The following is a 27074-nucleotide window of genomic DNA, read 5'->3' as shown; positions in this document are numbered from 1 at the left end:
GAGACATCTGCCTGAGCCACTACCAAATGTTATTTAGATATTCTGGACTTAAAAAATGTTTCATACCTTGTCATCTTGTCAATGGAGTTTGCCTACCACTATCAAGATCATTTTCTTACTCTCTACATTTTTCCTATACCACATATATTTTCCACTGTCTCATGTTAATTTATATTAAGTGCTAAAAGTAAAAAGTGCTTAGTGGAAAGAGAGATATGAATCCATGGCAATGATTATTCAGCATCTCTTCACTCACTGACCACAAGAGGGAAGCTGGATACACATAGATAACTCAGGATTTGTTTTGCTTCCCTCTTTTATCTATCTCATTCTGCCTGCTGTTTGTTTTATAGGCTTATTAATCTGAGTTCCCTTCTTTCTACATTTGCTCCAGAAATATATGCATGGAATGCATTTTCTTTTACTTTTCCCCAGGTAGGATGTAGCTAGCTTTGCCTATTCCTATAATGTATTGGCTTTCAGCAACTCTCTTTTCTTTTATAGATATTAAACCTGTGCAACTAATAGAAACTCAAGTCAAGTTCTAGCTCACACAAACACACCACTCTTACAGAAAATGTACTTTACTAGATTTATTTTTATCCAGATCTTAATAGATTTTTTGATAAGCTCATCTTTCTCTGAAAAGCTTGGTTAAAATTATTGTTTTAGGTTACTATAAACTTTGAACAGTACACCATGTCAGTGCTGCAGGGAGGCAAATTGGGGGGGGGAAGGAAAATGAGAATATTTACCTATTTCTACTGTTTTTTCTTTCTTATGTGGCTCTAGAAATAAGAGGAAGACAAAACATTTCTGCATTGGAATGTCCAGTGAAGTCAGTGAAACCTTTAATTTGATGTTCAAAATGAAGCCAAATTGAGCAGGTTCTTCTGAATAGAAAACCCAAAAATTGTAACATCTGATTCCAGGTTGATCATTTTAATTCATTGATTTCACAGAACATTCATCATCATAGAGTTGTGTTAATTTATACCAATTCTTCAAACAGAAAAGTGCAATTTTTTAGATTTATTTTTATATGACACTTACCGGCTTTGTTTACTTCTTTCTTTGGCACTTTGGCTGAAAGAAAAAGATTCAAACCTTTGGGCTATGACATAGATTGAATCCAAATGATCAATATCCCTTTAACGCCCATATATTCCAGAGGAGTGCAGAAGACAAAATAAGGGAGCTCTTACCCATTTCTCTTGGCTTCTCTTTCTTGTGGGGTTCTAGAAAGTAAGAGGAAAACCAGAACATGATTTCAACATTTGGGTGTTTATATTAAATGGAAAGATTCTTCTCCTGGCACAAAGACAGTGGTTTGTTCCTTCTCCTGCTGCTGTGGTCAGGGGTTGTCTACCAAGTTCAAAGTTAAAGGAAGGTACAGCAGAGGGAAGAGGAATATGATGTGGGAAAGGAGTCACCCTTGATTGAGGGCTTCTAGTGGGGAATGGAATCAGGCAGGCAGAGGTGGATTACTATATGGACAAGGGCAAGGGATATATAGACAGCTATGTACGAAATATTCCTGGAATAAGCAATGTCTAGTAAAACTGTGAGGAGATTACTGTGATGGTATGTGAAAATGACCTTGAGATACAGAAGCAACCTAGTCAGTAGTCTGATAAAAGGTAGTTTAGTCTGCCAGTGGGGGGAAAAGCTTAGAAAGCATTTCAGAAGGGACCCTCCCTCTAAAACAGTGTTTTTCAACCACTGTGCCGCGGCACACTAGTGTGCCGCGGCACAGTGTGAGGTGTGCCATGGGAAAAACACTCGCCCCCTCCCCCAAAAAATCGTTTTTAAAATGCGCTTTCTGAACTCGGCCTCTGTTGTCTTGGGAGCCTTCGGGGCGAATTCGCTTATCTCCCGCCGCCGTCGTCCCTTTCACCCGAACCAGAGCTAAGGCAAGCCCCGTGGCCGTTACACACGTGCGTGATCCTATTTTTTCCAGGGGACGACGAGCCCGAGAAAGAGGGAGCCGCGCAAGGGTGGGGCTTGTCATTGCAGGCTCTGGGCTGACCCTGCCTGAGAGCAGCTGCAGCTGCAAGCCAAGAGAAATTGAGAGAGAGGGAATATGCACGTTGCGCTCTCCAGAAGGGCTAGGAGTGGGTCTGGCGGCTAAGGCTAAGCAACGCGCGGCCTTCGCCGGGACTGACAGCCGCGGCGAAAGCAGCCCCCGCCGGCCGGCCCTTGCTTTTGTCTGCTGGGTAGTGAAGGCAGCGGCGGCGGCGGAGGAAGCAGCCCGGCGTCGCTGCTCGCCTTTCCTGCTCTGTGCGTGGGAGAATGTGTGTGTGTGTGTGTGTGTGTGTGTGTGAGAGAGAGAGAGAGGTAATTCATAAAATCCCTTCCCCCTCCAGCCATTCTTTCCCTTTCCTACAACTGACATTGGTTTTTTTTTAAAAAAAATTGTGGCGGAGGCTGTTTGCTTCAACGTGGCTTGCCTCATCTTTTGGGGCGGGAGGAGGGCTCTGCCATAATTCCACATTAGCCAACAGTTTTTCCATGCTAGAGCTAGAAGTGTTGTGTAAGCCCAATCTATATGAGAACCAATAGAAATTAGTGGATGAATTCAATAAACCATGGTTAACCATGTATAAATGTCTTGTGGAAACATTCCCATGTTGTCCTATTGCAAGTAGATTCGGTGGTGTGCCTCATGATTTTTTTCATGAAAAAAGTGTGCCTTTGCACAAAAAAGGTTGAAAAACACTGCTCTAAAAGACTAGTGATAAGTACTTTCAGTCTTGCAAGATTATTTTTAAGGGCTAATGATTCTTGATGAGTTACTCTACTTAGAGAACACTCCGTTTTGATTTTGGTAAACCAACTTTCCCTAAAAAGAAAGGGTAAACATTAAGTGTGAAAGTTCCAATATCTATGATTGTCTATGAAGTCATTTATAAGCAGTTGATATTTTCTAGTTAGATAAGATGGAGTAGCTTCAACTGGCCTATCCAACAAGCCAGCCATGAGAAAGAGGAAATCCAATGAGGATATATCTTTAACAAGCAAAAAGCCAATGATCTAAGAGGAAGGGCAAGAGATGAGCCTTAGGAAACCAAGAGTGGACAGAAGGCTCTCTATTATTCATCATTTAATGTTTTTTGTCAGGCTCTTTTTCAAAGTAATTCTTCATAATAATTTTGTGTTAACTGATGGGAATTACAAACTGCTAGAACTGTTTTGATCCAGATCTTACCAGATTCTTTTATATGAATATCCTTCATTAGAAGCTTGGCTAAAATGAAAAGTTAAAAGTACTGAGTTTTAATAAATGTGGCACAGCTGTAATATATTAATATGTTTAATCTAAGCCAGTGGTTCCCAAACTTGGCAACTTTAAGACTTGTGGACTTCAACTCTGCTGGCTGGAGAATTCTGGGAGTTGAAGTCCACAAGTCTTAAAGTTGCCAAGTTTGGGAACCACTGATCTAAGCAAAGGTGGGGCAGTAATTCAAGTTTACCTGTTTCTAATGGCTTTTCTTTCTTGTGGGGTTCTAGACAATAAAAGAAAGAGCAGATTATTATTTCTTTTGTCTTCATAGAGTTGTGATAAATGATTATATTGGAGCCATGGTGGCGCAGTGGTTAGAATGCAGTACTGCAGGCTAATTCTGCTGGCTGCCAGCAGTTCGGCAGTTTGATTCTCATCTGTTCAAGGTTGACTCAGCCTTCCATCCTTCCAAGGTCGGTAAAATGAGGAGTCAGATTGTTGGGAGCAATATGCTGACTCTGTAAATCGCTTAGAGAGGGCTGTAAAGCACTGTGACCTTATTAAGGGTGATTGTTTCACTATTAAGGCTAAGTGCTATTGTTATTATAACAATTCTTCAAACAGATAGATGCAATTTTCTAGATTTATTTTTATATGGCACTTACCAGTTTTGTTTATAAGCACATCTTTCTTTGGCAGTTTGGCTAAAAGAAAAAGATTCAAACATTTTGAATATGACATAGAGTGAACACAAATGATCAACATCCCTTTAATGCCCATATGTTCCAGGGAAGTATAGACAGGGGTGGGATTCTACTGGTTCAGATCGGTTTGGGTGAACTGGTAGCTCCGACTATGACCTGGGTCTGCCCACCCGCCCCTGTTCTATCCTGTCCTGCTTTCCTGCTTTCTAGCTCATATCAATCATGTGGCACAGCTGATTCCCCCTCCCTCAAAGCTGTTTTACTTACCATTGCTGACTTGGAAGGTAAGCAGCTGAGCTTCTAAATGCTCCATTTTCAGCACTGCGCACATGCACAAAGCACACATGCGCGCAAAGCGCACGCTCACCAAACCAGCAGCATCCCACCACTGAGCATAGAAGACAAAATAAGAGAGCTCTTACCCATTTCTCTTGGCTTTTCTTTCTTGTGGGGCTCTAGAAAGTAAGAGGAAAACCAGAACATGATGTTATATTTTGGTGTTCCTACTAAAAGGAAAAGTTCTTCCCCTGGCACAAAGACAGTGGTCGGTTGGTTTGTTCCTCATTCTGCAGGCAGGATAAGGAACCGCCTGCAGGGTAAGGTCAAGGGTTGCAGCAATTTCTCTGCCAAGTTCAAAGTTAAAGGAAGGGGCAACAGAGGGAAGAGGAACATGATGGGGGAAAGGAGTCATCCTTGGTTGTAAGCTTCTAATGGGGAATGGAATCAGGCAGGCAGAGGAAGGCCAAGGAAGACTACTACATGAATAAGAACAGAGGGTAGAGGGTAGAGGCAGCTATGCAAGAAATGGTCCTGGAATAAACAATGTCTGGTAAAGCTGTGAGGCGATTACTGTACTGTAATGGTACGTGGAAGTGACCTTGGGAGACAGAAGCAACCTTGTCAGTGGTCTCATAAAAGACAGCTTAGTCTGCAGTGGGGGAGAAGTCTTGGTAGCATTTCAGAAGGAACACTCCCTCTAAAGGATTAAAAAAGGAGGATAGAAATACCTTCAGTTTTGCAAGATTCTATTTAAGGACTAATGATTACTGATGGGAGTACTGTACTTAGAGAATACTCAGTTTTGGTTTAAAGTATTGGGTAGACCAACTCTCCCAAAAAACAAAGGATAAACTTTAAATGTGAAAGTTCCAATATCTGTGATTGTCAAAACTAAATTAACTATGGAGGGAATCTATAACCAAATGATATTGTCCTTCTACAGGTTTAGAGCTATAAGTTTAGGTTTAGAATGCTGGCAACACTAAAAGCAAAACATTATACACATGGAGGAAGTCTTTTTCTGCTCTCTGATAGATAATAGATTTTCTAGTTGGATAAGCTGGAGTACCTTCAACTGGTCTCTAAAGCAAGTCAGCCCTGAGAAGATATACATGAGAATATATCTTCAACAACTGATAAGGAAATGATCTAGGAAGCAGGGCAAGAGATGATCCTAGGAAAACAAGAGTGGGCAGAAGGCACTCTATTATTTATCATTATTTGGGTTTTTTTCCTCAGTCTCTTTTTCAACGCAACTCCTCATAATAATTTTGTGTTAACTGATGGGAAGTAGATCTCTTTTGATCCAGATCTTACCAGATTCTTTTACATGGATATCTTTCATTGGTAGCTTAAGTTAAAAGTACTGAGTACTGAGTTTTAATAAATGTTGCACAGATGTGATATATTAATATCATTCACTTAAGTAAAGGTGGGGCAGTAATTCATGTTTACCTGTTTCTAATGGCTTTTCTTTCCTGTGGGGTTCTAGACAATAAGAGAAACATCAAAACATTATTTCCCTCATCTTCATAAAGTTGTATTAACTTATAACAATTTTTCAAACAAAAATGTGCAATTTTCTCGATTTATTTTTACACGGCACTTACCAGATTTTTTTACATGCACATCTTTCTTTGGCAGTTTGGCTAAAAGAAAAAGATTTAAACATTTTGAATATGACATAGTCACATAGATTGAATCCAATGATCAATATCTCTTTAATGCCCACATGTTCCAGGGAAGCACAGAGTATCTTATAAGAGAGCTCTTACCCATTTCTATTGGCTTTTCTTTTTTGTGGGGGTCTAGAAAGTAAGAGGAAAACCAGAACATGATATCAACATTGGGATCTTCATACTAAAGAGCCCCTCCCTCTGGCAGCAAGCCATCCCTGAGAAAGAGGATCCCATACAAGGATATATCTTCAACAAGTGATCAGCAAATCATCTAGGAATCGGGGCAAGGGAAGAGCTCTAAGAAACCAAGAGTGGGCAGAAGGCACTCTATTATTCATCATTATTTTAATTTTTTTTCACAGTCTCTTTTTCAAGTCAATTCATCACCACAATTTTGTGTTAACTGATGGGAAATGTAAATTGTTGGATCCTTTTTGATCCAGATCTTACCAGATTCTTTTATATGGATATCCTTCATCGGTAGCCTGGCTAAAATGAAAAGTTAAAAATATGAGTTTTAATAAATGTTGCACAGTTGTACTATATTATATAAGTTTCACACAAACAAAGATGGGCCAGTAATTCATGTTTACCTGTTTCTAATGTTTTTTCTATCTTGTGGGATTCTAGAAAATAAGAGAAAGACTAGAACATTATTTCTCTCATCTTCATAGAATTGTGTTAACCTATAACTATTTTTCAAATGCAAAGATGCTTATTTTCTACATTTATTTTTACGTGGCACTTACCCGTTTTGTTTACATGCACATCTTTCTTTGGCACTTTGGCTAAAAGAAAAGGATTCAAAGATTTGGGCTATGACATAGATTGAATCCAAATGATCAACATCCCTTTAAAGCCCATAAGTTCCAGAGAAGTGCAGAAGACAAAATAAGAGAGCTCTTACCCATTTCTCTTGGCTTCTCTTTCTTGTGGGGCTCTAGAAAGTAAGAGGAAAACCGAACATGTTTTCAACATTTGGGCCTTCATACTAAAGGGACCCTCCTTCTAAAAGACTAGAAAGAGGAGAAATATTTTCAGTCTCACAACATTCTATTTAAGGGCTAGTGATTACTGATGGGAGCACTACAATTTAGAGAACATTATAGAGTCTCTTCTTGACCAGGGGACTGGACAAGAAGACCTCCAAGATCCCTTTCAGTTGTATTCAATTCTTCCAGTCTAACAGTCAGTTTTGGTTTCGGTATTGGGTAGACTTACTCTGCCTGAAAAGAAATGATAAACTTTAAGTGTGAAAGTTCCAATATCTCTGATTGTCAAATTTAAATTAACTATGGACAGCATTTATAACCAATTGATATGATCCTCCCATAGGTGTTAAAGCCCAGAATTTTGGCAACACTAAAGATTCATTCTCCAGGCAACACAGAACAGACATGGAGGAGGTCTGTCTCTGTACTTTCAAAGAAAATACAATTTTCTAGTTGGATAAGCTGGAGTAGCTTCAACCAGCCTCTCCAGCAAGTGAGCCCTGAGAAAGAGGATCTCATACAAGGATATACCAGTATCATCAACAAGTGATAAGCAAATGATCTAGAAAGCAGGAAAAGGGATGAGTCCTAGAAAACCAAGAGTGGGCAGAAGGCACTATATTATTATTATTTTAATTTTTTTTCACAGTTTCTTTTTCAAGTCAACTCATCATCATAATTTTGTGTTAACTGATGGGAAGTGTAAATTGCTGGATCCATTTTGATCCAGATCTTACCAGATTCTTTTAAATGGATATCCTTCATCAGTAGTTTGGCTACAATGAAAAGTTAAAAGTACTGAGCTTTCATAAAAGTTGCACAGTTGTAATATATTAATATATTTTGCATAAGCAAATGTGCGGAAGTAATTCATGTTTACCTGTTTCTAATGGCTTTTCTTTCTTGTGGGGTTCTAGACAATAAGAGAAAGGCCAAAACATTATTTCCCTCATCTTCATAAAGTTGTGTTAACCTATAACTATTTTTCAAATGGAAAGGTGCAATTCTCTGCATTTATTTTTACATGTCACTTACCAGTTTTATTTTCATGCACATCTTTTTTTGTCACTTTGACTAAAAGAAAACACAGACAAACATTTGGGCTATGACATAGATTGAATCAAAATGATCAATATCCCTTTAATGCCCATATGTTCCAGAGAAGAGCAGAAGACAAAATGAGAGAGCTCTTACCCATTTCTCTTGGCTTCTCTTTCTTGTGGGGTTCTAGAAAATAAGAGGAAAACCATGATATCAACATTTGAGTGGGACCCTCCCTCTAAAAGACTAGAAAGATGAGGGGAGAAATACAAGGCAATATCAGCAATTCCCCATATTCAATCAGACTGGCATTTCTTTGGTGCACCATCTCCTGGGGTTTCCTCAATAAAGTGTGCCTGGCACAGAAACAGGCCACATAGGGGATATTGTGCCCCTGCCTGGCAACAACTGAGACCTCACCTAAACCATCCACCAGATCCACAGAGTAAACCATAAGCTCCCTCAGAACTCCATACAGTTCATCAGTCATCTGGGGATGGCTAATAGAATAGGCCATCTCTTCCCATGGGAGAGGGCAATGGAGGGAATCAAAACATTTGGTGTGTTTTTTTTTTTTAGCAATTAGTCACTTCTCTTGGAACTCTCATTTCTGTAGCCTTTTATTAATTTTCAAAGTGGAAAATGGAATTTTCTGGAATTATTTTTACTTAGATCTTACCAGGTTTTTTTGCAAGCACAGCCTTCTTTAGCAGCTTGGCTGAAAGGAAAAGATTTAAGAATATTGATTTGTATAAATATTGAACGTGGATAATTAATATACGTACCATATCTTTCATATAGCAAAAGTGGGGAAATTAGACCATACCTACCTAGATCTATTGGCTTTTCTTTCTTGTCTGCTTCTAGAAAGTAAGAGGAAGATTTGAACATGATTTCTGCATTTAGGTGTTCAAAATAAACAATTGGTGACTCCATGCTTAACAGAAAAAGTGATAGAGTGAAGACACTTAAATATAGAATTTTTTAATTCCCCAATTAATCCTATTGGACAGAATGCAGTCTTCTATCTACATTTTTAAAATAATTTTATTGCTTTTAAAACAACAACAGAAAAAAGCAAAAGGAATAAAAGGATACATACATTATCAAAACAATGCATAAGAAGTGCTTAAAAATAAGTGAAAAAGTACAACAGAAAAAATAGGATACAGAGTATAATAAGTTGTTAGAACAATAAACAGATATAGTTCTATATATAATCTAATACAAACATTATTAAGGTATATATATTTCTAATACATTTATATGACTTTCATCCTTTTTTTAACCTACAATACTTTGTAAAACTGAGTCTCATATTTTCATATATTTATCCACACAAAGTATACATTCTATAGGCAATCCACTCATAGGTAGAAACTGTAATCAGACTTTCAATCCAGCAAAGCCACACATTTATCTTTTCAATGTTGCATTATCAGTCTTTTAGCTACAATAAAGGCACAGAGAATCCATGTCGTTCAGTTGTCAAATTCCATGTACTAGGTATGTAATTTAAGATATTATCCTCAGAAAGTCTCAGCTTTTGTTGCACCGTCAACATTTATGTAGTCCATTATTTTGTCTGAAAATTTAATGCTTTTAAAGAAGCATTGCCATTACTGCATCCCAACAAAATGCTGTCCTACACAATTCTTTTTTATACAAATATAATGGAGCCCAATAAATTCTAAATATTATGTTTGGTTCTATAAGTAATTTGAGATCTATTGATATTCTTGGTATAGATCTTAAGTCTCATTGTCTAGGCAATACAGGAACCTCTAATTCTTTATTCCACTAATCGTTTACATTTTTCATATTGAATTGATTTATTAATAATATCTGTTGAAATGAATAGTTGGTTTCTTTGTTTTAAAAGGTTTAACTAGTTGTTCTCATATCTCAAGGTGTCTCAGAAAGTGAAAACGCTGCTGATTCAAACAATGCTGTTAACAATTATTGTAGCTGTAAATATTGCCATTGAGTTACATCTAATAAATGATATTTGTCCCTTAGCATATCATATGTTAAAAATTTGCCAGCATCATCTACCAACTGATCCAAAGTCAATATTTCCATTTTCATCCAATTTTTCCATATCAACATTTCCCCCCCAGATTTTTAATATTGGATTTCCCCATTAAGTCAATTTAGCATGGTTGACAAAAGATTGAATCATATCCTATCAATGTGTGATATTCTAGTTCAATAGTTTTCATATAGAATGGTCACTTCTGTAGTCTTTGATTAATTTTCAAGGTAGAAAGTTGAATGTCCCAGATTTTTTTCCCCTTAGCCTTACCAGTTTTGTTTGCATACACAGCCTTCTTTGGCAGCTTGGCTGAAATGAAAAGATTTAACTATATTGATTATCACACATGTTGAATATTTAGACTTAAAACAACTTTTAGGTAAGTAAATGAAGGAAAATAAGAGCATGCTTACCTATTTCTATTGACTTTTCTTTCTTGTCTGGTTCTAGAAAATAAGAAGAAGGTTTGAACTTGATTTCTGCATTTGGGTATTAAAAATAAACAGTGAATGATTCCATATTTAACAAAGAAGGAAATAATACATTGAAGGCACTTAGCGACAGAATGATTTAATTCCTCAATTAAAATTAAGGTATAATTCAGGAGACTCCTCTGACTACATAACTCACATATTCATTTTGTTGATTTTAAAAAAATAACAAGGTTTATATGACCAGAAAATGATTTTAAATGCATTTAAATGTTCAAAATAAACAGTCTATAATTTAATACTTAACAAAGAAGCAAATGAGAGATTGAGGTCACTTTAATTCCATAAATAAAACTAATCTGGGATTGAATAGATTCTGGATTCAATTGGCAGAATGCACTCTTATTATCTATTCTTTTTTGTTTCTGTGGTTTTCTTCTTAAGGTTTATATGTCTTCTGATTTGAGATTAAGCCTGTGCAGTTTCTATCCCTTCTTCTAGTAATCTGGATTCAATACCAATATCCAATATGAGGACATCTCCTCAAGAAAAGTCAAGCATGTTGGAGCCAAAACTATAGGGCTGTGTGAATGAGGTCTAGTAATTTATTATGCAAATGTTTGGCTTTATTTCACTAGGTAATCACTTATAATGCATAACATCCATTTCCAAAATCTTCTGTTAATTTACACTAAGTATGCAAAGGGAACAGTACCATTTCTGAAATATGTTTTTTTACCCCAGTCTTACCAGTTTTCTTTACATGCACATGTTTCTTTGGCACTTTGGCTAAAAGAAGAAGACATAAGGATTTTAGTTATTCTACAATTTGAACATGTATAATCTATATCCATGTCCAATATCATGTTTTGGGATTGTAAAAGAAAGAAAATATTAACATACTAACCTATTTCTATTGGCTTTTCTTTTTTGTGTGTTTCTAGGATGTAAGAAGAAGAACAGGGCATGATTTCTCCATCAGAGCCTATAAGGGTATGCTTATTCCATATATTACATATCATTAGTGAAATGAGAAACCAAGATCACAGTTAATTATTCTTGTGATTTTATAATTAAAGCAAAGAAGGGATTAAGTGGCTCTTATTTTCTTCCACTTGTACTGTATATTGCTGTTTATTTTTGTTATTGCTGCATATTCTCCAAATTTAAGTAGCCAATCAGATATCAACAGAATTGTTTATTTCTTCCAATTCTGTGGAAAATTTATCCTCATTGCCATGAAGCAAAGTAAATTGTGGTTTTGTTCTTCAAAATTTATATTAAATGAGAAACCCATGCTTGTCATGGGTAACAGAATGAATAAAATTCTTCATTAGTAGAATGTTAATACTACTATTTATGAGACACAAAGGAAGATAAACATTTAAATGGACAAATTATCAAACAAAGTTTGGTAGAAGCATGGAATTCTATATGGAAAAAATAAGCCCATTAGATAGACTTGTCAGTGGGTCCTTTAAATGCCTTTCATATGGGAAATAATTACAATAAGAAAAATGCAATTACATAAGCAGACATGGTTCATTCAGACTCAGTGAATGGATTGAAGACATAGCAAGAATTATTCAGTGAAGACCAGAATATGGATGATTTTGAGGCAGCGGATCGGGGGCCTTAGGAATTAGTCCTAAGTAACTCATAGGAAGAAGATTTAGTCTATTTTTCCATGTCATTTTATTTCATTACTCAATGTCTTTTATGGCATGCTGACATCAACAACCTTGTATGAATTAATACAAAGTGTTCAAAATAGAAAGTGTAATTTGGGGGAGAAATATCTAGGTCTTACCAGATTCTTTCACATGTGCAGCCTTCTTTGGCTTGTCTGCTAAAATAAAAGGGTAAAAGAATAAAGTTAAATTTTCAATGGCATTCTATATCAATATGTTTCTGGAAAGGCAGAGGTGAGAAAATGGGTGTAGTTTCCTACTTCTATCAACTTTTCTTATTGTATGGTTCTGGAAAGCAAGAGGAAAACAAGGACATTGTTTCTGCCCTACAGAGTATTTAGTAAGCAGTGTAGTGTTTCTACATTGAACAGAAAATGAAATGATAGACTGTGAGCTTGTAGACAGTGAGCTTACTCATTCCCCAATTAAGACTTTGAAAGGGCAATTAGTTTGTTTTATTCCAAGAGAGAAGAAGTGAGGACATATTTTCCTTTTTTGTAAGTTTACAGTGCTCATAGAGAACCAAGGATGAATCACAACTTAGCTTTGCAGCAATGACGGCTAACTATTGTTTGTATGCCAGCAAACAAGAAATGTCTTGTCCAACCCACTCACTTACTTACAAGAACCTCTTCTCTCCTCCCAGGAAAAAATAAAAATAAAATAAAATAAAAACCTATTGCCATAGAGGCAAATCATCTATAGAGAGATATAAAGGTCCTTCTCTTGTCTCTAAACAGACAAGTCATGTGCAAGAAAACCAAACTAATAAATAAGTGTTTATTTGCTTATTTAAAAGATGTATATAGGCACTCATTTTAAGTAACTCTGGGCAGCTCACAACAGCCAATTAATATTAAATTAATATGCATGTCAGAATATTCTAAAATGGGAGAAATGAGTGATCAGTGTTTCAAAAGATCATGTAAGGAGCAAAATACCATTATAAACATTCTACAATTTAACCATATATGGCAAAATCATGCATTGAATCAATGAGAAATGGCAACATGGACCTATGTTTCTAACTTCTGTAATGACCCCAATATTGATATCTGATATACAGTGGTGGGTTCAGGATCCCATTCCAACTGGTACCGTGGGCCTGCGCATTGCCCACATGGACACACGTGCATGCATTGTAGCTGCCAGTGACACTTCCACAAGCCTCCGTGATGCTCCAGCTGCATGTTGAAGCTTCGCTCAAGTGCTGTATGCGCCATGCATGTGCGTGGAAGCGCTGAAGGCTTTAAAGGACAGGTAAGGAGCTTGGGTGGGCAGGTGACCACCATACCTGAATGGTACCCGGTGCTCTGGGCAGGCTCCGATACGCCCATATCGGGGCGTACCGCCTGCAACCCACCACTGCTGATATAGATCCAATAATCATTGCTGGATAAACTTTTCTATTACCTGTTAGTTTCCTTTATTCATTAGGCACAGAATTATGTTTTCATAACAACTTGGTTTTAGAAATGGGATCAGAAACAATGATTGGTAAGTAGCTGGGGAAACAGGATCTGGCATCCCGGCATTAAGCCCCTAGCAATTGCATCAGTGGGTTGCTGAATCCAATTTAGTGTTGCTTCTGCCCTGTCAAGAAATGGCCCTAGGCTATGAAATTCAGACTAGAGAAAAATATTTGCCCCTATAAATAATGTCTCAATGCACATTGAAGCCTTGCTACTATTGCAACACAGCTCAGAACTCAATTCAATGTTATATTAGCAATCATATGATTACATTTTTTGATTAACATTATAAATAATATATTAATAATATGAATGTGATAGAATTGACTAAACATTTTATTATATTTAATTGTTGCTGTATTAATTAACATTTTCTCCATGATTTACTCAGCAGTGACTGTCTAAGCATAATTGGATATAATGGAGGTTATCTGACATTATTTCCTGACATCTACTACTTTCTCTTCACACCATTATTCATGGGGGAGAAAGCTCCCATCTCTTTTCCAGTAGTACTAAGGGGGAATGAGGCAAATGGTTATATCTCTCTTTTAACAAACATCTTGTGACTAAATAGCATTATGTATTGCCTCATTTCCTGAAGCATGGGCTGTGGAGTATACATAATTTCCAAATCACAAATTGGGTATCCAACATCCTCTGACGCTACTTGAAAAGGCAGTGGGGTGTCATAACAGAAAGAGAATAGAGATCACTCATATTGATGGCTCAGGAAGGAAAGGGAAGCTGGCAGAAGAGGGTGGGACAAGCCCATCTGCTACTTGTGGAATATCTAGAAGATCAACTCCCCAAATCTCAAACAGGTGGTGAGACAATCAGGAAGGCATCAAGCTTTCTTTGTAAAAGACCTAGGCTTGCTATCAATTGACAGCAAGTCAACTTGTGAAAATATTTTCTAAAGCACAGCATTGTCCCTAGAGTAGCTTTGCTAGAAACTGACAGAATAAACATATTTTGTTTCCTTTAAAGAAAAATTGTTGTCAAGACTATGAAATCACACATAGTTTAAAGTCAAAATCTCATCAGTGTTACTTCTATAGTAAGGAGTTTTCTCATCAGCCTGCAGATTTCTTCCTGTAGCTAGCTTGCTCCCCCTGCCTGATTCATTCAGAAGTCTCAATATCAATGAATCAATTTTACTATATACTTAGTATTGCAGTTGTAAAGTTTGAAACTTGTAATCACAAGAGATGATTATTTCAATTGATTTTTTTACACAAATGGCTAATTCTCATGAGTAAAACTATAGTAGAAGAAGAGTATTTTGAGGAAAGAATTGAGAAAGCAAGTTTGAGATTATATCTGAGCAGTTGCACCCAAATGTTCAAGTATGTTAGTGATCCAAACATGAAATGGTGCACCAGCATAACCCTTTCCCCTTTCCTTTTGCTAAAAAAAGACATTTAATGGACTTTAGTTGTGGTCATATAAATAGTAATGTCCAGAGGCTCCAGGCTCATCCAAACCATTTATAGTGTCAACATATTCTGAAAATTTCTTTTGATGCATGTGTGTGGAATCTAGCAAATGGAAAGAATTAAAGTCTATTTATAGCTACTGTAAAGAAGATTGAAAGTTACTTCTTTATAATCTTTATTTTCCTTTGCTTACCTTTTTCCTTTTCTATTTTTTTCACTATTTTTTATTTATTATCTTCATTTTCTTTTATGGCTTTTACTTTGTTAAGCATTTCTTCAATAAAAATTATAGTATATACTATACTACAAAAGTATACTACATATATTTTCCCCATATCTTTTTACCCTGTTAATAAGCAAATAAACATGCAATACACTATACAGAAACATTTTAATCAATGTGTAACTAAACTTTTATTGTTTATATTGTGCATTATAGTTATTTTAATTTAAATATACACTATGATTTTAATATTTTGTAAGTCCTCCTGAGAAACTCAATTTTGAAGGGGGTATGTTTATCCAATTTCAAAGAAAATACATGCATGGGATTTTAATGATAAAATATACAAATATGTGAAAGCCTAACTAATTCTGTAGGAACTGCTTCTGAATAAACATTTCCGCAACTGAACTGCAAACATTTTATTGTGCAAAATTTTTATTTCTCCATGGGAAATTTATTGAAATTTATTTCAGTCAAACTTAAATCCAAGTTTCCTCCTACTGCCAGATTTTTTTATGATCACTCTGACTTTTGAATTCATGCTGGAATTCACCTAAACATTAATCCTTTCACATTTGAAGCTGTTCAGTCATTCATATATATTACTATATAGTTTCAACAAAAGCTCTGTGTTTTATTTAAATATTTTTTCAGACAATACATTATTTTTAGAATAATTCAGCCCCATAAGCATTTTCAGCGATTGTTGCAATATTGACACAAACAATTTGTAAAAAAAAAATTTTCTGATGAATATTACAAGTTTGTTTCAGCAGATGGCAGCATGTAGCTTACTTTTCAGAGAAACAAGCAAAACTGGGCTTGGTTATTACTTGAATATTTCAGGGAGCTGGGCAGACTGGGATGTTAAAAATATCTGCAAAAAAAGTGGGTTTGTTTTTAAGAATGAGCAATTGCTTTATAATGTCATTTTGTTAGTGGATGTCATCATTCTGCAGAGCAATGAATGTACTCTCATGAATGCCTTTTAATGTTGATATTCTTCACAAAGGAATAATACTAGTCAGAATGGATAAATGAGGATTTAGACATTGTGAAGAGTATATTTGAAGTCATCTGCAATGACCTGAGTCACTGTAATTGGAGGAACAATTTACAAAATCATTTTCTTGTGGGACTTTTTGAATAATCTGTTGCCTTAGAATAATTATATTATACCTTCAGCATCTGTTTCTTCCTTTCACTTACTCTATACAGATTTTTTTTAAAGGATAAGATTTTTCTTTAATTGGGGTCATCTATTTGGTGCCCAGACTTGTGGGGCACAGAATCAAACCAAAAACTATTCAAGAAAATTATTCTCTCTTTTTTTACTTTCTCACGTGCCTCCTCTTTTCTAAAAAAAAGTGGCTAAAGAAGGACACTGATTTGCAGAAGCTTATTCATGCCTATAGATTCAACTTTAGAAATAATGTTTATCATAGTGAAGTGTTCAGAGTAGAAATACCAAATATCTTATTATAGTAGAAAATTTGTAACCAGGTAATCCATGTTGTTGAGTTTTCCACAAAAACAGGTAAAGAATGACTATATAACATTAAATATGGGATGATCTTCTGAAAAAAGGAGCAAACCTGAGGTAAGCCAGTAAAAATATATCTTTTGCTCCCCCCCACACACAAAAAAACCCCAATGTATTCTTTTGCAGGAAGGCTTTCATCTATGTCTATATTTGCAAACGTGGCCAAATATTTTACAGAAATGCAGTGAACATCCACTGAGCTTGCCTTCCAATGGCCCTTGTTTCAAGAAATTCCACCCTCAGCAATTAGATGCTGGACATGTTCTGTGAAGAAAAGCTTTCCTTCTGAGATTTGCAAGGTTCGCTCCTCATGGCTAAGCCACAGAGCAGGGTAGTGTGCTTAGTTTTGAGTTAACAGAATGAGTGAATCCAATTATTGTGGTTTGTAAATGATTATGTATGGTTTTGTCAAATTGCCAGGGAACCCACTACATTATTTTTATTTTCAGAGAACAAAAAGAGTTCCTACTCATTTGAACCAACAGATGGCACTCTGGGGCAATTAAATAAAAGAATAATAATAATAAAAAGAAATGCATGCTGCCCAAAAGGGTGATTGAATAATCCTGAAAACAAAGCAAGAGAAAATAATTGAATTATTTACCTGGTGTTGCCACTTTTACAGAAACTGGCTGGGGGGATGTAGGAGTTTTTGCTGGCTCTTGAAACGAGAACAAATTAAAGCAATCATAACAGGGCATGCCATAACAAAATAATTAAATAAGATGGGGAAACAAATAGGAAAAATATTGCCCTTAGTACCCTTCTGATAAGGAAAAAAAGAGGAAATAATTAAAAGAAGTTGTTTCTTGGAATGCTATTAAGTCAAAAACAGGGGGAGAAAGCGTGATTTGAAATCAAGTGATAATTACTAATATTAACAAATGTAGATTTTTGTATTATACAACTCATCATCACAATTTAATAGTCATTTCACAAACCACACTTGATTTGCATCAAAAGACATAGCTGGAATAACAGTCTCCCTGAAGGTAACTAACGTCTCTAAATCTGTGCTCTCCTCCTCCAAAATAAAACAAAACAGGTTATTGCCACAGCTCAATGACACTAGCTCAGCGTTGATATTCATGTATGTGTGCAAACAATGAACAATCTGGATTGTGTTTGATCCATCTTTTATGATAAATGGGAATACCCATCCCCACTTCAGGTCAACGGGGCTACGTGTGATTAGAGTCAGGTCACAGCCTGTCTCTGTGCAAAACATGCCTGTTTGACAAGAAAATAATCAAACACTCCTTCTGTAATGCAGAAGATAAGTGCTACTCAGAAGAGAATATTGAACTATGATCGTTTATGTCAGGGGCATGATGGACTGCGGCATCCATTTTCCTTGGGAGGAAGATGCCATGCTGAAGGATCAGAATTGTCCATCAAAGCTGTACGTTTCAGCATCTGCTACCCAAATTGAACAATTGAAAACAGCAGCAACAAGAAAGAGCAATCATATTTGTATTTTATCTTTCCTGTGATGACCTTTTGCTCTGGGGGGTTCTCAAGTATTCATATATATTTTTCCTGCTTTTGATGATCCAAAGTCTTCCCTTTATTCATGCATCTACTTCCTGGGAACTTAATGCCACAATTGGAATACTTACACCTGTGGAAGAGCATGATTCCTCCTGATCCCCAAATGAGAAACGTGTGATACTGAATTGTATGTAGACTTTAGAGGTGCTAAAGAAGCACAGTGAGAATAACATAACTGCAATATGCTGGAAAAGATCTGAAATGAGTAGACCTCCTTTCAGATGTATTTGCCTTTTTTTCTTTCTTCCTTAAGTACCTGGATGCCTTCTGCAATTCTGCAATTCAGGGGGATCCTTGATTTACAACCATTTGTTTAGGGATTGTTCAATGTTACAGTGGCACTGAAAAAGGGTTACTTATGACTAGTCCTCACACTTTTCGTTGCATCATCCCTGTAGCCATGTGATAATAATTTGACAATTGGCATGTATTTATCGCTGTCCAGCATTTTGGGATCGTGGGATCACTATTTGTGACCTTCCCATCTGGTTTTGCACAAGTAAAGCCAATGATGGAAGCCAGACTAATGTTTAATGACCGATTCACTTAACAACCATGGTTAAAAAAAGGTTGTCAAATGAGATGAAACTCACCTAACAACTGCCTCGTTTAGGATGGAAATTATGGAAATTATGACCCAGTTGTAGTCATAGGTCCAAGGACTTCCTACACACAGCTGAAATCTCTTTAGCTTTCATTTTATAAGGTGGCATGGGGCAATTTTAGGCCACATTTTACCTGGTTAAATAATGCAGGATTCTTTGTTTCCTGCATCACTTTCCCAGAAACAGAAACGTCAATGATGAGTTCCATTTTTCCTTCCAGGGACTTGTATTCATTATTCAAGGACTAAGAGTCTTCAGATCTTATTATATGGGAAACCAGATACATGAACTCTTCTATCTAGCTCATGGCCACTAAGAAATACTCAGCTGAGATCACAGTTGACATTTCAATCCCTATCTGCTTTTTCAAGATGTAATTTAAAAAAAAAAGAAAATGGAGAAGGGAAGAAATAACTGTCAGTCACAAATGGGAATGGGGAACTGAAAATGCAGTGTAAATTGATTCAGAATAGAAGAAACTGCTAAGTCTAAACATGTCACTTTAAAATTATAAATGCTGTCATTCTATCCATATTTGCATTTTCATACAATTTTACAGCACAATTCTCTGCAGATCTACCCAGATGTAAATCCTATTGAGTACAAGACACCTTTCACCCAAAAAAAGAATGTATAAAATGATATACTTCAATACGCATAATTGGATGTATCAAAGCAAACACTAATAAGGGTGATAATAAAATAAACAAGGGTAAGAGCATAAATAGAAAAATAAGACTCACTTTTCAGGTCTTTGGTGGAAATGACTTCTTTTGTGTCTGTAAGAATATATTATAAAATTGTACTGTTACTTATTAGCAGTTACTGTAGCACTGCTAAAGGCTCTCACATATGCACCACAAGCTAACCATTTATTTCATCATCACAAAAGATAAAAATGTATTTCTCAAGGGAGCTGCACCCTAAGCTTTCTAAATGATGGGTGTTCTAATTTGAATGCCAGAATGCAACCCTGGGATATGAGATAATTTATTCATTTATTTATCCTGGCTTTATTATTTTTATAAATAACCCAAGGCATTGAACATACCTAATACTCTTTCTTCCTCATATTGTCATGTGAGGTGGGTTGTGTTGAGGGAGATGTACTGGCCCAAGGTCACCTAGCCAATGGTGGGATTCATTTTTTTTTACTACTGGTTCTGTGGGCATGGCTTGGTGGGCGTGGCAGGGGAAAGAGTGGTAGGCGTGGATTGTGGGCGTAGCAGGGGAAGGATACTCTAAAATCTCTATTCCCATGCCACTTCAGGGGAAGGATACTGTAAAATCCCCATTTCCTCTCAATCAGCTAGGACTTGGGAGGCAGAGAATAGATGGGGGCAGGGCCAGTCAGAGATGGTATTTACCAATTTTCCAAACTACTCAAACTTTTCGCTATTGGTTCTCCAGAACTGGTCAGAACCTGCTGAATACCACCTCTGCACCTAGCCAGCTTTCATGCCTAGAACTCACAGTCTCCTGGTTTTTAGCTTGATGACTTGACCACTAGATCAAACTGACTCTCCCTAAAAACTTTACTTTGAAGTATTTGCATTTTTGCCCTTCTGTAGTAACTAGAATAAAAGGCAATGAAAGCTATTTCAGACAAAACACTTTCTAGCATTTTTCAAGGCCAGCTTTCATTTAGATGTGTATTATCCCACCAAACTGCTCTGATTTCTGCTCTTTAGGACTCATGTGCTATTTTTGTAAGATCCTTTTCTTTCATCTCAGGTCATAAAAAGCCTAGTAGTTTCCAGAAGAAACTTGTGCATTATTGGGTATATGTACATTGTCCTTTGTTCTGGGAAAAAAAGTTTGTGGGTTAATCTTCCGCCTCTATCAGCCTCTTTTCCAGGAATTGCTTCAAACCCTGCTAATTACCACACTGAGATGAAATTAATCATAAAGCTGTTTTCGATCATGGAGGTCTATTGAAGCATTCATAAATGCTTTATGATTGCCAGATATGGAAATTTTAAAAAGTGTCGCTTGTAGTTGATATGAATCATTTATCACAATTATCTGCTATTACTGGAAGCTATAAAACCCGAACTCACCGGCAACATTATGTTCAACAACAGATGTGATCTACAACATGCTCCATTACAAAAGTTCTGATACATTGGGATTATTTCTTTATGTTTTAGATAAGAATGTTCTTTTACTCAAATAGCTTTCTCATAGAGAAGATTCGTCCAATTCTGTTTCAAGCGTAGCTTGCTTTTCAAACATTCCAATGTTTAAGGATTATCAAATGAGGAATTGATTCATATGTATTTATTTTCACCTAGTAATATATTAAAAAGATTAAAACAAGAAACAAAGCTCTGGTGAATAATTGTTTTTTTTCCCCTATTCCCTTTTACTATTCATTCATAGTTACTCCTTGAATAAAGAACTATGCTATTAGTTCTTTATTCAATATTCACAGCAATTCCTCCACCAGTTTTCTGCTAAGGTCCCTAATGAAATACACTAAGGAATCTCAAAATGTGGGTCATGACTCCATTAACATACTTCAGGCAAAATCTGGAGTGACTCTGATACTGCTTTCACTATTCACAAACAATCTTCCAATCACAAAGCTGGAGCATTGTCAAACCACAGCAACTTTGCCCAGAGAAAATCAGGGTCTAGAGCAAGTTTTTAGATTGTTTCCTTAGGCAAACAAGCAATTTTCTTCGTTATGGATAATGATAAAATATTATTCCCTCTATGAAACATCACTGATTAACAGAATGCATAGACACAGCACAAATAATACTGAACCAGTTTTGCAAACCTCTATGGGATTCAGAGGACTGCTTGCTGGGTTTGTGAATAATTTCAGGAATGAATTTTTACATATGCAAGGCATAAGTTTTCAATAAAAGGAAGGTTATATTCAATAAAAGGAAGACTATGTTTTCGGGACTATAGATGGTCATTACAGAGAACAAGGTGATTTTTTATAAAGAACTAAATCCACCAAATGGAACATATGTGGTAATAAACAAAAGCCAGCTACCAACAAAAAATAACAACAGTTGGGGATTTTTATCAGAAAACAAGGTAGATATGTCTTAGGAATCTTAAATATGGAGTCAATGTTGATAGAATGGGGGGGGGGATGAGAACAGTTGAACAAATAGTTTTCCTCATACCTATGTAAGGGACACTGTAATCAATGACAGAAGTAATTTAATGACTAGCTGTTTATAGTGTAAGACAGGAGTGTCAAACTCAATTTCATTGAGGGCCGGGTCAAGGTTGTGTTTGACTTTGGGGAGACAGGATGGCATGGCCAGGGTGGGCATGGCCAGCTCAACGTCACTCATATCGGGGGAGCCTGTGATGGCCTGAGTGCTCTGGCAGAAAAAATGGGCTCCCAAGCTCCTTCCTCGGCCAGCAAAAACAGAGCTGGGGTATGCAGCCTGCAGCCCTTGTAAGCTCCATTTTCGACTGTGATAGCCTCCTGCAACCCTCTGCCAATGAAAACAGAGCTCAGGAGGGCCTCACACAACCCTCCCAAGCTCCATTTTCGCTGGCAGAGCCAGTCCTTTCCAGGACAGCCCCATGGACTAGATCTAAGCACCCCGCAGGCCAGATCTGGTCCCCGGGGCCTTGAGTTTCACACCCCTGGTATAGGCCAATCTTCCCCAATCTCTATAAAGTTATAGAGGTTAGTTCAAGGAATTTGGAAACCTATAGGCTAAACACATCGGCTGGAGTGTCTGGTCATCTAAAAAATCAGGCTTGCTAGAATTAAAAAATCAGTACATGATATATTTCAGTAAATGGGCAGAAGGGATAGAGGAATTCAAATGTTTTATCAACAGGTGATTCTGTACTTGAGACATATCATGGAATTGATTTCATGGATGGATAGTTTGCTCAGAACAATGTTTGCTCAGAAAAAGAGTCTCAGTGCATTCAGAGGACATATTTGCTAATGAACAATTTGCTTCATTTTAGTTGAGAACTCACCTCAACTAAAGTTAACCATGGTAAGTTAACCATGGCATTTTCAATTCTCTATTCAACATCTAAAGACCAGGGTTTCCACTTACATAGATGTAGAATACTAACACAAGCACATAGACTTTGGGGCTTCCAAGACACTGAATAAGCAGAAGGTTTCTAGATACAGTATGTCAGCCATATGTGTGAAATCATTTCCTGCACTTTTGACACATTAATGGGGGCTTTTAAACCAATGCATCATGCATGGTACTTAATGTTCCATTTGCTGCCCCTAGCAAAATGTTCCAATGTGTTAAAATAAAAGCTGCAGCAGGTGGCATAAGCTTTCTGAAAAACAGCTTTTCATTGGAGTATTTTAAGCAATAAGAGACAATTCTTTATACAGCCTTGTCTCAGAAAGTATGGGCATCAGATGTCAAGTACTAGGTAACTGCTTTATCCCTACTCAAGGAACTAATAGCCTAGTAATTATCTAACCAAAGCCAAGAATGAATTAAAATTAAATCTATTCTATCATATTTTCAAAGCACCTCCAATTGCTCCAAATTGGAATTCACACACCAAGAGTTGTTGGGATCCTGTGAAACAACCATTTCCAAACTGGAACCAGCCAGATGTACTGAATTATAATTATCATTAAGCCAATTTTCATCAGTAGGTCAAGGAATTGAAGGAAAGCTAAAATAAAATAGGATTCTGAATATGTATCTGTTTAGATCGATAATAACAGATTTAAAATTGGACATTTGAAGACATATATCAAAAAGATTTCAGAAGCAGTAGAATACAGTTTCTAAGATCTGAAAGCAGGTATTGCCCACCACCCAGAGGCTACCATAGGAGAAAAAAATCATGCAGCACAAAGATTGGTTGGAAGTGGGAGAAATTTACTGGATTCCCTGCATGGATTGCCCTTATGATTATGTAGGACAGCTAGGGTGGAAGTTAACCACCAAATTAAAGAACATGAGAGAGCTATTAGAAGAGGACACTCAACCTCATTAGTAACCTGCAATGAACAATGACATGCATTCAATTTTGCAGCTACTAAAATTGTTGGCTGAGCAGGGACAAAAACATATGGAAAATTAATTGAAGCCTGAGAAATAGTACCCTTGCCACTCAACAGGAATGCTGATTTATTGCTGGCTTACCAGGTACTTAGGAGCCAAGGACATGGCAGCACAAGGAATCAACAATCTATGATTTAATAGCCAGCTATCAACACCCCAATCAACAATTCAAAGTCACATACAACCAGACACCACATAAATATTATGCATAGAACAGAACATCCTGGCGACTGAGAGGTTCCCTGACGGTGGGCTCCAGCAAGAGTCTGAAAGCTTGGAAGAACAAATCTTTGGTCCTAGTGACCAACTCAGATTGGATCCTACAGCAAGGCTATTCTTATTATATCTGCCTCATTCTGAGACAGATAGAGAATTTGTAGTATTGGTGCTAGCAGCTCTTAATAAATTTACCCCCCCAATTTTTTTAATTATAGTTTTTGCACTTACACTTTCACTTAGTTGGTCACACATACCCATGTACATACACTAAGAGGGAGATTTCCAATGCTTCTGGGTATATTAGTAAAGTTGTGCAAAATCTTCAAAAGTGATGCTTTCTAATACACAGTAGTGTATACAAAGCATCTTTCTTTGTATCATTAGAGCACCAGCATCTGTTTTCAGGCTTCATAATTTATTCTTGGATGACTCAATATATGTGTACATTAACAGTCACTTTGCTTCATTTTTCTCTTGCATAAGAAGTAGCACAGAAGCTTGGAAAAACCTGTTCTCCATTCCCCATACATCTGGTTCTCTTTCGTGTGAATGCTGAAGTTTTAGAAGTGACAAGCTTTTGTCATTGCTCTTCTCACATATCCATTGCATAATATTAATTTTACAATACAGCAGTGACTTACAACCTGAATTACAACCTGTGTATCTTCTACTGTGGGTACTAGCAAACTTCATTTTTACCCAAATGACACAGACTTTATTTGAATATATTCAAAATATTGAGAACTTCCCCTATCCCAGACACTGACCATATCCCATCCCAGCCTTAAGCTGTGACGTTAATCCTGCAAAACATTGAGGACACTAGGCAGTAAGTACAATTATCTTTATAATCAAGAACTGTGGCTCACTAAATTTCCTTCCCATGGAAAAAGGTCTTGGTCACAAACACTTGCAACTTTTTTCCTAACTGGAGGGTATGCATAGTGTTAATGTCACATACTTTAGGCAAGGAGTTCACAGAAAGTACAACTGATTAGCAAGTAAAGACAGCTGATGAAATCTAACTTGATTTAATAGTTTAAAAACTAAATGGGAGGTTGTGCTATTCTTAGCATGCCAGTTATATCTGTCCTAAGTAATGTCAGCATAAGGCTTATCTTCAAGAGATGGCTAATTGAAGTCAACATCAATTCATTGGATTCTTATCTTTCAACTGCAAAATCTCCAATTTGGCCAACTGTCTATGGAGCTACACAGAAATAATCCCCATTACTTCAAGTTACATTTATAATAGATTTGTCTATTTTTTATTTACTACATTTATATGCCACTCATCTTCCTATTCAGATAAATCTGGACAGGAGCCTTCCTTAGTGAAGGTTTCAGTTTGCAACAGCAAAGGCATATTCTTCTGCTTTGCTATAGATCAGGAAGAGAGCAAATAATATCTGATTATGGTATTTTGGCTCCTTTTTTTCGTTTGCAATTGACTAATTTCTTTGTCAGGATTTTTCAGCACTCATTAAATATTCTGTTCAAATGTATTTCAGCTTTTACCATGCTTATTAACTATCTGAAAAAGAATATGCAATAATTATTGATTTCATGTATTATATTCCAAGCTGCCTCATTAAAGCAACAAACTTGACTTGATCATGAAAAAAGCAAAATGAAAGATCTTCATTCCATGCCAGAGGTTTAGCTCTTCATATCCTGCCTATCACATCTATTCTGATTGTGCATGTCCACCAATAAATAAAAGACACTGGATTCCTTATGATTGTTCATTATAATTTATTCACAGCATAAGAGGATTTGGTTTCAAATCTTTTGACACTGCTTACTTTAACAGATTTCTAGATTACACTCGATCTTTGCAATAATAATTTCTGACAACATATCTTCAGACTATTATAAAAAGTAAAATTGAAATGACCAGCTTGTTTTAAAGCAGAATATTATAAACATGAACAGACTTTCCCAAGTGGGCTTCTGTGGTTTCACAGAGATTATTCTTAGATAGGTTATCAAGTAATCCAGATTTGAAATCCATGAAGAGGATTTCATCTTGGATAATTTATTAAGAACTTCTTTACAAGAAGGAGTCACTGTCAATAATAAAAATGAAAATTTGAACAGTACTTGAGATTTGCTGGATTGTTAAGAACCAGATAACTTTGTAGAATTCCATTAATGGTAACTGGAAATTATAGCTAAATAAAATGACAAATAAAATGGCCATAGAGAGTAGAAAAAAACTATGAAGCACTTCTACAGTTCTTAACCTATTCTTATAAAGAAATATTATAACTAAATTAGTTTTTAAAAAAAGAACAACAACATAATATTGGAACCTGGAAGGATAAAGTTGCAGGGGTAAGGAATAGTGTGATGTTAGATTAAGAATGGGGAAACGCAGGTTTATTCTACTTTCACCATGGTAATTCACTGGATGCCTATGGACTAAACATTTTTTCAGGCCAGTCTAGTCACAGAACTGTTATACAAATGAAATGAAAGATATGTAAACTACTTTAAATTCCCAACGAAAATGTGGATTATAAATCTAATAAATGAAAATAATATTTAGAAAATATTTTTCCCAGAATGTGGTTCAGAATAATGCAAAACTTGAGAATTTAACCAGTTATCTGATTATGTTATTTAAGTTGTCAAAAAACAACAGATCAGGCACAAGACAACACATATTGACTGTAATGGCAATTACATGACAAAGGAACACTCTGAAAGTCATAAATGTGGGCATTAGTCATAACATTTCAGCATTGTAATAACTTCAAATGATCACTGATTGAAGTAGTAGGTAAGTGAGAACTACCTATAAAAGAACCACTTTGACAAAAAAAAGGAGACAACGTTTTATAGAAAATTACCTGACCAAATAATTGAAGGATGCAGGCCTTTAGTTTGATCCTGATATATT

At 36.3% G+C, this 27074-nt stretch overlaps 1 protein-coding gene across 1 annotated transcript in view; it reads right to left on the bottom strand.

Annotated features, from left to right (window-relative positions):
* Positions 1-27074, bottom strand: part of TRDN (triadin) — a 231089-nt gene that overhangs the window by 67770 nt on the left and 136245 nt on the right. Inside the window, exons 20-41 of the mRNA XM_087719027.1 lie at positions 19655-19690; positions 17360-17416; positions 12195-12233; positions 11292-11324; positions 11135-11173; positions 10367-10399; positions 10224-10262; positions 8749-8781; positions 8598-8636; positions 8072-8104; positions 7913-7951; positions 7758-7790; positions 7615-7653; positions 6793-6825; positions 5817-5855; positions 5662-5694; positions 4350-4382; positions 3889-3927; positions 3474-3506; positions 1206-1238; positions 1054-1086; positions 756-788 (exon numbers count right to left, since the gene is read on the bottom strand). Of these exons, the coding sequence (XP_087575153.1) occupies positions 756-788; positions 1054-1086; positions 1206-1238; positions 3474-3506; positions 3889-3927; positions 4350-4382; positions 5662-5694; positions 5817-5855; positions 6793-6825; positions 7615-7653; positions 7758-7790; positions 7913-7951; positions 8072-8104; positions 8598-8636; positions 8749-8781; positions 10224-10262; positions 10367-10399; positions 11135-11173; positions 11292-11324; positions 12195-12233; positions 17360-17416; positions 19655-19690 (801 nt within the window). The remainder of the gene's footprint in view (positions 1-755; positions 789-1053; positions 1087-1205; positions 1239-3473; positions 3507-3888; positions 3928-4349; positions 4383-5661; positions 5695-5816; positions 5856-6792; positions 6826-7614; positions 7654-7757; positions 7791-7912; positions 7952-8071; positions 8105-8597; positions 8637-8748; positions 8782-10223; positions 10263-10366; positions 10400-11134; positions 11174-11291; positions 11325-12194; positions 12234-17359; positions 17417-19654; positions 19691-27074) is intronic.

The sequence above is a fragment of the Thamnophis sirtalis genome, unplaced genomic scaffold, assembly GCF_051295495.1.
Source record: "Thamnophis sirtalis isolate CommonGarterSnake01/CBP01778 unplaced genomic scaffold, rThaSir2_p1.2 scaffold_6, whole genome shotgun sequence".
Lineage (NCBI taxonomy): Eukaryota > Metazoa > Chordata > Lepidosauria > Squamata > Natricidae > Thamnophis > Thamnophis sirtalis.
Note: the sequence above shows the minus strand (reverse complement) of the source record. Positions and strands in the feature narration are given on the sequence as shown.